Here is a 12,836-nt window from a genome sequence, read left to right on the forward strand (position 1 = left end):
CAGCAGGAAGAATAGAAATCTGGTGATTTTAGTCTGTATTCCAAAAACAGTTTTCATTTTTTTGTAAAATGCACCTGTCAATTTGTATCTGATTATCTAGTTGAGACATTTTCATATACAGTTGACCCTTGAACAACAGGGATTTGAACTTCATAGACACATTGTTTTAAAATAAATACCCACCACAGTACAGCTCAACCTATGGTTGGTAGAATCCTCAGCTGGGACTTGGACCCACAGATAGGGGTTTCCCTTTAAGGACAATCCTGCAAGAAATATCACCAAATATTTCTGTCCTCTATCTTTCCCTATATAACTGTATGAAAAAGGAGGCATGTCCCATGTGTATTCACACCTCCTGATTCCATAAGGCTGAGCTAAGGACATGTGATCTTGGAGCAAATTTAAACTGATTCCGCATGGGAGTAAACTTTACCTCAATGCAAAATAATACGAAGAAGTAGCTTGTTATATTGATGAAATTTGAAGAAATATTGCAACATTACCTCTGGGCCACATGGCTTTCCAAAAAATTCACATTCTAACAATGTGCTGCTGTTGAGATAAAAACCATTTTCCTTGACAAACTCTGTAATGCTGAAGTTTCGCTCACTTGCGAGGAAATCAATAGCCTCTTTAGAGCCAGTAGAATTGGTACTGATTTCCTGAAGATGAAGGACTTTGGATACAATATTCCATAAGAAAAAAATAATGCCAAATGTGGCTGCAGCTCCTGCTTGGAACCTATTTGTGGGAATAAAGGCACTATTTAGAATAATAAACACTTGTTGTTATCTCAAAGATGGTATCTGAACTCTATCATCTTCTCCTCCTATCTCCTATATTTTCCCTTATTTGTAATACATTCAAGCAAAATTGGATTACTAAGAGGTCTTTGTCACCTGCTGCAATCTAACTTGAATTTCTACATATAGTTTCATTTACCTAGAATACCTTCCAGACCTTGCTCTGGATATATCCAAATGGATCTTCACCCAACACAGAGAAGTATTAGGAATTGTTAACACTATAGGAATCAGATTTCCAGGGTTCACATCCAAGCCCTGCTGTGCTCTATGCTGAATCTGTGTGGCTGCTTCAACTGCATTGCTAAACCTGTCCCTCTTGTCTGCATCTGGTTACAACCTGCAGTTCATTGCAGAGTGGAGTTGTGGTTGTTCTGTACATTGTGTATGTGGATCTGCAACCCCAGCTTGTCTGCACTGGGCAGTTCCCCCAGCCCTGTCCAGTCTCCTCAGACAGCTTCTGCTGCTGGGTCAAGCACGGGTGCAATCTGAAAAAGATGCCAACTCCTCCTGCAGGTCACCGGCACCACCAGGATCAGAGATGATCATGTTTGTTTCCTTCATTTCAAATTTATCTCCCTTTCTAGTCACGGATCCTGTTGACTTTAGATCCAACACCAGAAACAGAGGCAACAGACCTGCAAAGACTGCTTACCCAGCCCCTATGTTTCAGTGGGCTGAATCCCTATAGTAAACCCTTGGTTTTCTGCCATTCACAGTGGTTCTGCTTCTTGGATGGAGCCCTGATTGTCACAGCCATCTAAGGCTATGACAGTGCACTTTTTCATCTCACTGTCGCACATCTTCCTCACTCATGAAACTGGTATTTGTTAATACAACAATGATGAAGGTTAATATATTGATATATTTTAATAACACGTCAAACAATCATTTAGATGATTAAACTACTTTTCCTAACATATTTAGAAGAGTGTAAGGTAAATATTTATTAAATAAATGCCTCATTATTGGCAAAGCAACTTGCTGGCAATCAAAACAGAAGTAATGTGTTTGCCCTAATAAGTGCCTTGTAATTCTTTTATTTTGCTGGACAATTTCTGCTTTGCATTCTGTATGGTTCTTTATTTTCATACCTTAACTTCTTTCAAAATGTGATTTTCATATTTTGGATATTATATTATATTATTACACAATCTAAAATGGAACAAACTTTCTCTCCTCCAATCGGATGCCAAACAGGATGGAATAAAATACATAGCCAGTTGGTAAAGAATCTGCCTGCAATGTGGGAGACCTGGGTTTGATCCCTGGGTAGGGAAGATCCCCTGGAGAAGGGAACTACTACCCACTCCAGTATTCTGGCCTGGAGAATTCCATGAACTGTATAATCCATGGGGTCACAAAGAGCGACTTTCATGTCATTCTTGGTGAGCATACAGGACCACGCGGTGCATGGTTTGTATGTGACTTTGCTTCTATGTCACAAAATCTATATTTTATTTTCTCTTTCCTTTTGTATTATCTGTACTGTAATTTTTCATTCTCAGGGCAGTCACATTAAACCCTTTCTCAGTCAAGGTGGGACATACACAAAACCAAAAACAAGGGAAAAAAAAAAAAAGACAACCAAACCAACAGCATATCCTTTTAGAGATGCAAAACAACTTTTTTGGACCAGTTTTTAATAGAATACCTTATGTAACTAGCTCTAAGCCTTGCAAGACCTCTCTTAAAACAGCTGACCTAGGTCCCAGAACCCTATAAATATTCTCTTTGACCTCCTTTTTCTTCAGAGACACTATTAAGCCTCCACCCTTGTGGTATTTTATCTAACTAGAATATATTTAACAACCTTGATTTTCTTGGGCAAAAGTGTTTTTAGTGATCTTTTGAGGAGTTAAAAACCTACACTAGTAACAGATTTTGTGAAGAAGAAGTGTTTGCTCTAAATGGAGGGATGAACCTTTGGCTGGCTTCAGGTTTCTAACTCTGACTGACAGGGGACCAAGGGTCTGCTCCAAAGCCCTGCGACCTTGGAATCCTACACCACTTCATACAATGTTCACTGCATTCTTTTCATGATGATTATGCAGAGAAATGAAGAAATTATTACAGGTGTAGGAGGTCTGAGCACAATATATTAAAAGGTTAAAGAGGAGAGCATTTTAGAACATTATTTTAGAACTATTTTTTATACTATTAATAGTTAGATCATAGAGTAATTTAGGTGGATGAATTAAACTTAGTGAATAAAGTCCAACATTATTTGGAACAAAGGAAGTGATAAATCTTGTGAGACATTTTTGTTTAGCGTAAAATCTAAGTGTTTTGCTCCAAGTTTATTTTCAACTTTAATTCAAGCTCCAAAACTCTTCCAAATATAATTTGTCAGAAACCTTGTTTAGTGATAGCTTGTCTTACTCTTTCATTTCCTATACTGATAAGTCTAGTAAAACAAAACAATAAAAATACATCAATATGTTTAAACAGTTTAATAACTGATAACCAATTACTAAACCCGTCTTTCTTAGGTGTGTTAATACCTCTAAGTACATTTCCCCAAATTATATGACCCAAATGAGTAAGCTTCATTTCAAGTCCACATTGATGCCTCACTCAGTCCTTTGTTGAGCTCCATCAAAATAGATCCAAGTGTATGTGTGTTAGAATCAATTTCCAGATCCTCTGCTCTAACTCAGCATTTAAAAAGAAACACCCACAAGGATTCTTCTCCAATTTATGAAAGAGTTCTTACCTGTCAATCATTACAAATCTTAGCATATAATGCACCTGGTGTATAGCAATCTCAAGGCCCGTAACAAAGGCAAACACTGGTGGAAGACTCCTCTAAGAATTAATCAAAGCTCCTTAAACTTTGTCTTGTCCTGTTATGCACATATTTCTGGCTAGGGTGAAGCTTGGCATTAAACATAGGATATTTTAGCCCCTACTGGATCCTCTGAATTGAGAAAAGTTGAAGTAATATGATAAAATTTGTCATTTCATTTTTATTTTGTGAGTTATTAAAAAATAGGGTTTTAAAATTTTTATTGGAGTATAGTTGCTTTATAACATTTTGTTAATTTCCACTGTACACAAAAGCAAATTACCTGTATGTATATATATACTCCTTCTTTTTTGGATTTCCTGCACATTATTTTAAATGAAACTGGGTTGTTGTGTGCAAAGTCCAGATTATTGCAATATTAAAAAATGTGAAGTGTAGTGAAGTGAAGACGGTCAGTCATGTCTGACTCTTTGCGATCCCATGGACTGTAGCCTACCAGGCTCCTCCATCCATAGGATTTTCCAGGCAAGAGTACTGGAGTGGGGTGCCATTTCCTTCTCCAATTAAAAAATGTACACAGGTTAAAATTTACATGATTTTTATCAATGAAGTAATTAAATATTTATAAAATCATATTTATTCTTAATAGTCAATCCTTATCATATTTTATCTCATAATATTTATTTATCTCATAATATTTATTTTTGATCTCCTAAAACTAAGACATTATGTTATTTAAAGCTATGGTTAAAATTTTAGCTGCCAATTTAAAATTTGTAACTGAAATACATAGTTTTTCAAACTTCCTTTATATGGAACATGAGGGAAAATGTTTGAAGACCACTGGCTGTGAGAACAGGGGAGTTCGCAACCTAAGTTCTTTTCCTGATCCATCAGTCATTTGCTAAAGAGTGTTGGTGAGATACTGGTGAACTGACATTCAAAGTATCTATTTGTAAAATCAGACTTTGAGAGTTGAAAATGTCTCTAACCATGACAGTATTGATGATGTATTACTTGCTACCTAAGAAAGAGTAATTTTCTTATAATTCATAATTTTCCTCTTCTACAATTTTAGTTTCTACACTATTGAATCTCATTTTTCATCTGGATATTAACTATATCTAACTGCAGGGTACACTATCAGTTTTTTCTTAATGCCACCATCCAACACCAGAGTTTAAATCATTGACCTGAGATTTGGATTATGCAAAATAAACTTTTTGTTTAGTATTTTATTTTATTTTTTAATTTAAATTTATTTATTTTAATTACTTTACAATATTGTATTGGTTTTGCCATACATCAACATGAATCGGCCATGGGTGTACACGTGTTCCCCATCCTGAACCCCCCTCCCACCTCCCTCCCCGTACTAAAAACATGAAAGTACTTAAATTATAGGGTATTAAATATTTTCCTTGAGATCATTCTTTTTTTAATCCATGCATTTCCCGATCAGCACTGCTTGAGTTGCAAATGTAAGTTTAGGTACGCTGTGTGTTTTTCCATTCATCCCAGAGTGTTGTCTGACACCATGTGACTTTTTTCTTTCATGGTTATTTCGTGTGTGCTGTGTAATATCTATATATTAGTTAATATGCCAAATTTCTTCCTATTATTGACTACTTATTTCACTCTGTTGTAGTTGATAAACATACTCTGAATGATTGCAAATCTTCTAAATGTATTGAAGCTTGTTTTATGGTCTTGCTACAACTTGCCCTAGAAAGTGTTGCATGCACACATGAGAAGAGTGTGTAATCTGCTGTTATATAGAGTGATCTATAGGTATTATGGGCCTAAGTACTACACATTTGCATTTTATTTTATTTATTTATTTATTTATTTTTTTCTACAAAGTCCATAGGACTGTTCTATACGTCAGTGTCTCTTTTGCTGTCTCACACACAGGGTTATCGTCACCATCCCTCTAAATTCCATATATATGCGTTAGTATACTGTATTGGTGTTTTTCCTTCTGGCTTACTTCACTCTGTATAATAGGCTCCAGTTTCATCCACCTCATTAGAACTGATTCAAATGTATTCTTTTTAATGGCTGAGTAATACTCCATTGTATATATGTACCACAGCTTTCCTATCCATTCATCTGCTGATGGACATCTAGGTTGCTTCCATGTCCTGGCTATTATAAACAGTGCTGCAATGAACATTGGGGTACACGTGTCTCTTTCCCTTCTGGTTTCCTCAGTGTGTATGCCCAGCAGTGGGATTGCTGGATCATAAGGCAGTTCTATTTCCAGTTTTTTAAGGAATCTCCACACTGTTCTCCATAGTGGCTGTACTAGGTTGCATTCCCACCAACAGTGTAAGAGGGTTCCCTTTTCTCCACACGCTCTCCAGCATTTATTATTTGTAGACATTTGGGTTGCAGCCATTCTGACTGGTGTGAAATGGTACCTCATAGTGGTTTTGATTTGCATTTCTCTGATAATGAGTGATGTTGAGCATCTTCTCATGTGTTTGTTAGCCATCTGTATGTCTTCTTTGGAGAAATGTCTATTTAGATCTTTGGCCCATTTTTTGATTGGGTCATTTATTTTTCTGGAGTTGAGCTATAGGAGTTGCTTGTATATTTTTGAAATTAGTTGTTTGTCGGTTGCTTCATTTGCTATTATTTTCTCCCATTCTGAAGGCTGTCTTTTCACCTTGCTAATAGTTTCCTTTGATGTGCAGAAGCTTTTAAGTTTAATTAGGTCCCATTTGTTTATTTTTGCTTTTATTTCCAATATTCTGGGAGGTGGGTCATAGAGGATCCTGCTGTGATGTATGTCAGAGAGTGTTTTGCCTATGTTCTCCTCTAGGAGTTTTATAGTTTCTGGTCTTACGTTGAGATCTTTAATCCATTTTGAGTTTATTTTTGTATATGGTGTTAGAAAGTGTTCTAGTTTCATTCTTTTACAAGTGGTTGACCAGATTTCCCAGCACCACTTGTTAAAGAGATTGTCTTTAATCCATTGTATATTCTTGCCTCCTTTGTCAAAGATAAGGTGTCCGTATGTGCATGGATTTATCTCTGGGCTTTCTATTTTGTTCCATTGATCAATATTTCTGTCTTTGTGCCAGTACCATACTGTCTTGATAACCGTGGCTTTGTAGTAGAGCCTGAAGTCAGGTAGGTTGATTCCTCCAGTTCCATTCTTCTTTCTCAAGATCGCTTTGGCTATTCAAGGTTTTTTGTATTTCCATACAAATTGTGAAATTATTTGTTCTAGCTCTGTGAAGAATACTGTTGGTAGCTTGATAGGGATTGCATTGAATCTATAAATTGCTTTGGGTAGTATATTCATTTTCACTATATTGATTCTTCCAATCCATGAACATGGTATATTTCTCCATCTATTAGTGTCCTCTTTGATTTCTTTCACCAGTGTTTTATAGTTTTTTCTATATATAGGTCTTTAGTTTCTTTAGGTAGATATATTCCTAAGTATTTTATTCTTTCCGTTGCAATGGTGAATGGAATTGTTTCCTTAATTTCTCTTTCTGTTTTCTCATTATTAGTGTATAGGAATGCAAGGGATTTCTGTGTGTTGATTTTATATCCTGCAACTTTACTATAATCATTGATTAGTTCTAGTAATTTTCTGGTGGAGTCTTTAGGGTTTTCTATGTAGAGGATCATGTCATCTGCAAATAGTGAGAGTTTTACTTCTTCTTTTCCAATTTGGATTCCTTTTATTTCTTTTTCTGCTCTGATTGCTGTGGCCAAAACTTCCAAAACTATGTTGAATAGTAATGGTGAAAGTGGACACCCTTGTCTTGTTCCTGACTTTAGAGGAAATGCTTTCAATTTTTCACCATTGAGGATAATGTTCGCTGTCGGTTTGTCATATATAGCTTTTATTATGTTGAGGTATGTTCCTTCTATTCCTGCTTTCTGGAGAGTTTTTATCATAAATGGGTGTTGAATTTTGTCAAAGGCTTTCTCTGCATCTATTGAGATAATCATATGGTTTTTATTTTTCAATTTGTTAATGTGGTGTATAACATTGATTGATTTACGGATATTGAAGAATCCTTGCATCCCTGGGATAAAGCCCACTTGGTCATGGTGTATGATCTTTTTAATGTGTTGTTGGATTCTGATTGCTAGAATTTTGTTTAGGATTTTTGCATCTATGTTCCTCAGTGATATTGGCCTGTAGTTTTCTTTTTTTGTGGGATCTTTGTCAGGTTTTGGTATTAGAGTGATGGTGGCCTCATAGAATGAGTTTGGAAGTTTACCTTCCTCTGCAACTTTCTGGAAGAGTTTGAGCAGGATAGGTGTTAGCTCTTCTCTAAATTTTTGGTAGAATTCAGCTGTGAAGCCGTCTGGACCTGGGCTTTTGTTTGCTGGAAGATTTTTGATTACAGTTTCAATTTCCGTGCTTGTGATGGGTCTGTTAAGGTTTTCTATTTCTTCCTGGTCGAGTTTTGGAAAGTTGTACTTTTCTAAGAATTTGTCCATTTCTTCCTCGTTGTCCATTTATTGGCATATAATTGTTGATAATAGTCTCTTATGATCCTTTGTATTTCTGTGTTGTCTGTTGTGATCTCTCCATTTTCGTTTCTAATTTTATTGATTTGATTTTTCTCCCTTTGTTTCTTGATGAGTCTGGCTAATGGTTTGTCAATTTTATTTATCCTTTCAAAGAACCAGCTTTTGGCTTTGTTGATTTTGCTATGGTCTCTTTTGTTTCTTTTGCATTTATTTCTTCTCTAATTTTTAAGATTTCTTTCCTTCTACTAACCCTGGGGTTCTTCATTTCTTCCTTTTCTAGTTGCTTTAGGTGTAGAGTTAGGTTATTTATTTGACTTTTTTCTTGTTTCTTGAGGTATGCCTGTATTGCTATGAACTTTCCCCTTAGGACTGCTTTTACTGTGTCCCACAGGTTTTGGGTTGTTGTGTTTTCATTTTCATTCGTTTCTATGGAAATTTTGATTTCTTTTTTGATTTCTTCTGTGATTTGTTGGTTATTCAGCAGTGTGTTGTTCAGCCTCCATATGTTGGAATTTTTAATAGTTTTTCTCCTGTAATTGAGATCTAATCTTACTGCATTATGGTCAGAAAAGATGCTTGGAATGATTTCTATTTTTTTGAATTTACCAAGGCTAGCTTTATGGCCCAGGATGTGATCTATCCTGGAGAAGGTTCCATGTGCGCTTGAGAAAAAGGTGAAATTCATTGTTTTGGAATGAAATGTCCTATAGATATCAATTAGGTCTAACTGGTCTATTGTATCGTTTAACGTTTGTGTTTCCTTGTTAATTTTCTGTTTAGTTGATCTATCCATAGGTGTGAGTGGGGTATTAAAGTCTCCCACTATTATTGTGTTATTGTTAATTTCTCCTTTCATACTTGTTAGCATTTGTCTTACATACTGTGGTGCTCCTGTGTTGGGTGCATATACATTTATAATTGTTATATCTTCTTCTTGGATTGATCCTTTGATCATTATGTAGTGACCTTCTTTGTCTCTTTTCACAGCCTTTGTTTTAAAGTCTATTTTATCTGATATGAGTATTGCTACTCCTGCTTTCTTTTGGTCCCTATTTGCATGGAAAATCTTTTTACAGCCCTTCACTTTCAGTCTGTATGTGTCCCCTGTTTTGAGGTGGGTCTCTTGTAGACAACATATGTAGGGTCTTGTTTTTGTATCCATTCAGCCAGTCTTTGTCTTTTGGTTTGGGGCATTCAACCCATTTACGTTTAAGGTAATTACTGATAAGTATGATCCCATTGCCATTTACTTTATTGTTTTGGGTTCGAATTTATACACCATTTTTGTGTTTCCTGTCTAGAGAATATCCTTTAGTATTTGTTGGAGAGCTGGTTTGGTGGTGCTGAATTCTCTCAGCTTTTGCTTGTCTGAGAAGCTTTTGATTTCTCCTTCATACTTGAATGAAATCCTTGCTGGGTACAATAATCTGGGCTGTAGGTTATTTTCTTTCATCATTTTAAGTATGTCTTGCCATTCCCTCCTGGCTTGAAGAGTTTCTATTGAAAGATCAGCTGTTATCCGTATGGGAATTCCCTTGTGTGTTATTTGTTGTTTTTCCCTTGCTGCTTTTAATATTTGTTCTTTGTGTTTGATCTTTGTTAATTTGATTAATATGTGTCTTGGGGTGTTTCGCCTTGGGTTTATCCTGTTTGGGATTCTCTGGGTTTCTTGGACTTGGGTGATTATTTCCTTCCCCAGTTTAGGGAAGTTTTCAACTATTATCTCCTCAAGTATTTTCTCATGGTCTTTCTTTTTGTCTTCTTCTTCTGGAACCCCTATGATTCGAATGTTGTAGCGTTTAATACTGTCCTGGAGGTCTCTGAGATTGTCCTCATTTCTTTTAATTCGTTTTTCTTTTATTCTCTCTGATTCATTTATTTCTGCCATTCTATCTTCTAATTCACTAATCCTATCTTCTGCCTCTGTTATTCTACTATTTGTTGCCTCCAGAGTGTTTTTAATTTCATTTATTGCATTGTTCATTATATATTGACTCTTTTTTATTTCTTCTAGGTCCTTGTTAAACCTTTCTTGCATCTTCTCAATCCTTGTCTCCACGCTATTTATCTGTGATTCCATTTTAATTTCAAGATTTTGGATCAATTTCACTATCATTATTTGGAATTCTTTATCAGGTAGATTCCCTATCTCTTCCTCTTTTGTTTGGTTTGGTGGGCATTTATCCTGTTCCTTTATCTGCTGGCTATTCCTCTGTCTCTTCATCTTGTTTAAATTGCTGAGTTTGGGGTGTCCTTTCTGTATTCTGGCAGTTTGTGGAGTTCTCTTTATTGTGGCTTTTCCTCACTGTGTGTGGGTTTGTACAGGTGGCTTGTCAAGGTTTCCTGGTTAGGGAAGCTTGTGTTGGTGTTCTGATGGGTGGAGCTGTATTTCTTCTCTTTGTTCAGTCGCGCTCCTTTCGAAGAGTTGGATTGCTTTTCTGGGTGCCTGATGTCCTCTGCCGGCATTCAGAAGTTGTTTTGTGGAATTTACTCGACGTTTAAATGCTCTTTTGATGAATTTGTGGGGGAGAAAGTGTTCTCCCCGTCCTACTCCTCCGCCATCTTGGCTCCTCCCCACAGTGAAATTGTTTAACCAAATTTCACTCTGCCAGAGTCCATCCCCAACCAGGGTCCTTCCTTCAGCACAGTGTTGTGTGGGTCCATAGATTGAGTTTTTGGTTGAGAAACAAAGAAAAGCTTTGATCAGAGAATGGAGAGGCCGCAGCTGCAGCTCTAGTGTCCAAGCTCTCGCGCACAAAACGCAATCAGGGCTGCCTTATAGGGATCTGGTGGGAGCACAATCAGGGCTGCCTTATAGGGATCTCCACATTTGCATTTTAAAACAAGCAAGAGAAGAAACAAGAATAAACACACATTTATAATGTCTTTTAAAATTGCAAAAGTATATTTACACGTGCTTTTAGTTTTTCATATGGATTTGAAAACTCTCTGAGTTCACTTGCTTTAAGTCTGAACAACTTTTTAGTATTTCTTGTATGATGGGCCTGCTAGAATGAATTCTCTCTGAATGTTTTTATTTTATCTTCATTTTAAAGATACATTTTTGTGCAAACTTGGGGAGTTTTGACACATTATATTAAAAAGAAATTTTTCCACTGTATTTTCTCTCCTCTTCTGGTACTCTCATTTTACATATATTTTTATGCTTTTTAGTATCCCCCATTTCTCTGAGGCCCTTTTAATTTTCCTTCATTTAGTTTTTCTCTCTGTTTCTCAGCTCACATACTTTGTTAATTTATCTTCCAGTTCACTGATTCTTTCTTCAGCCACCTCAAACCTATTGCTCAGTCCCTTAATGGATGTAGTGAATTTTTCACTTCAGTAATACACTTTTCAAAACCAGAATGTCCTTTTGGTTCTTTGTATAATTTCTGTCCTTACTGATATTGTTTGCTTAATGAGACATTATATCTTCCTTTATGTCTTCAATCACAGTTTATTCAATTATTTGTATTTATAATAGCTGATTTGATGTCTGCTAAGTCTGATACCCCATGTCCAAGGTAAGAGAAACCCAGGTAAGATGATAGGTGTTGCGAGAGGGCATCAGAGGGCTGACACGTGGAAACCATAACCACAGAAAACTAGCCAATCTGATCAACAGACCACAGCCTTGTCTACTCAATGAAACTAAGCCATGCTGTGTGGGGCCACCCAAGATGCACGGGTCATGGTGGAGAGGTCTGACAGAAAGTGGTCCACTGGAGAAGGGAATGGCAAACCACTTCAGTATTCTTGCCTTGGAAACCCCATGAACAGTATGAAAAGGCAAAATGTTAGGATACTGAAAGGGGAACTCCCGGGGTCAGTAGGTGCCCAATATGCTACTGGAGATCAGTGGAGAAATAACTCCAGAATGAATGAAGGGATGGAGCCAAAGCAAAAACAATACCCAGTTGTGGATGCGACTGGTGATAGAAGCAAGGTCCAATGCTGTAAAGAGCAATATTGCATAGGAGTCTGGAATGTCAGGTCCATGAATCAAGCTAAATTGGAAGTGGTCAAACAGGAGATGGCAAGAGTGAATGTCGACATTCTAGGAATCAGCGAACTAAAATGGACCGGAATGGGTGAATTAACTCAGATCTACTACTGTGGGCAGGATTCCTTTGGAAGAAATGGAGTAGCCATCATGGTCAACAAGAGTCCGAAATGCAGTACTTGGATGCAATCTCAAAAACAACAGAATGATCTCTGTTCATTTCCAAGGCAAACCATTCAATATCACAGTAATCCAAGTCTATGCCCCAACCAGTAACGCTGAAGAAGCTGAACGGTTTTATGAAGATCTACAAGACCTTTTAGAACTAACACCCAGAAAAGATGTCCTTTTCATTATAGGGGACTGGAATGCAAAAGTAGGAAGTCAAGAAACACCTGTGGTAACAGGTAAATTTGGCCTTGGAATGTGGAATGAAGCAGGGAAAAGGCTAATAGAGTTTTACCAAGAGAATGCACTGGTCATAACAAACACTCTCTTCCAACAACACAAGAGAAGACTCTAAACAAGGACATCACCAGGTGGTCAACACCGAAATCAGATTGATTATATTCTTTGCAGCCAAAGATGGAGAAGCTTTAGACAGTCAGCAAAAACAAGACCGGGAGCTGACTGTGGCTCAGATCATGAATTCCTTCTTGCCAAATTCAGACTTAAATTGAAGAAAGTGGGGAAAACCACTAGACCATTCAGGTATGACCTAAATCAAATCCCTTATGATTATACAGTGGAAGTGAGAAATAGATATAAGGGA

At 36.8% G+C, this 12,836-nt stretch overlaps 1 protein-coding gene across 1 annotated transcript in view; it reads right to left on the bottom strand.

Annotated features, from left to right (window-relative positions):
• The window catches only part of ASIC5 (acid sensing ion channel subunit family member 5), a 60,007-nt gene that overhangs the window by 34,765 nt on the left and 12,406 nt on the right, over nt 1-12,836 (bottom strand). Inside the window, exon 3 of the mRNA XM_070385604.1 lies at nt 507-744. Within this exon, the coding sequence (XP_070241705.1) occupies nt 507-744 (238 nt within the window). The remainder of the gene's footprint in view (nt 1-506; nt 745-12,836) is intronic.

This window comes from Bos mutus, chromosome 17, assembly GCF_027580195.1.
Source record: "Bos mutus isolate GX-2022 chromosome 17, NWIPB_WYAK_1.1, whole genome shotgun sequence".
NCBI classification, from domain to species: Eukaryota; Metazoa; Chordata; class Mammalia; order Artiodactyla; family Bovidae; genus Bos; species Bos mutus.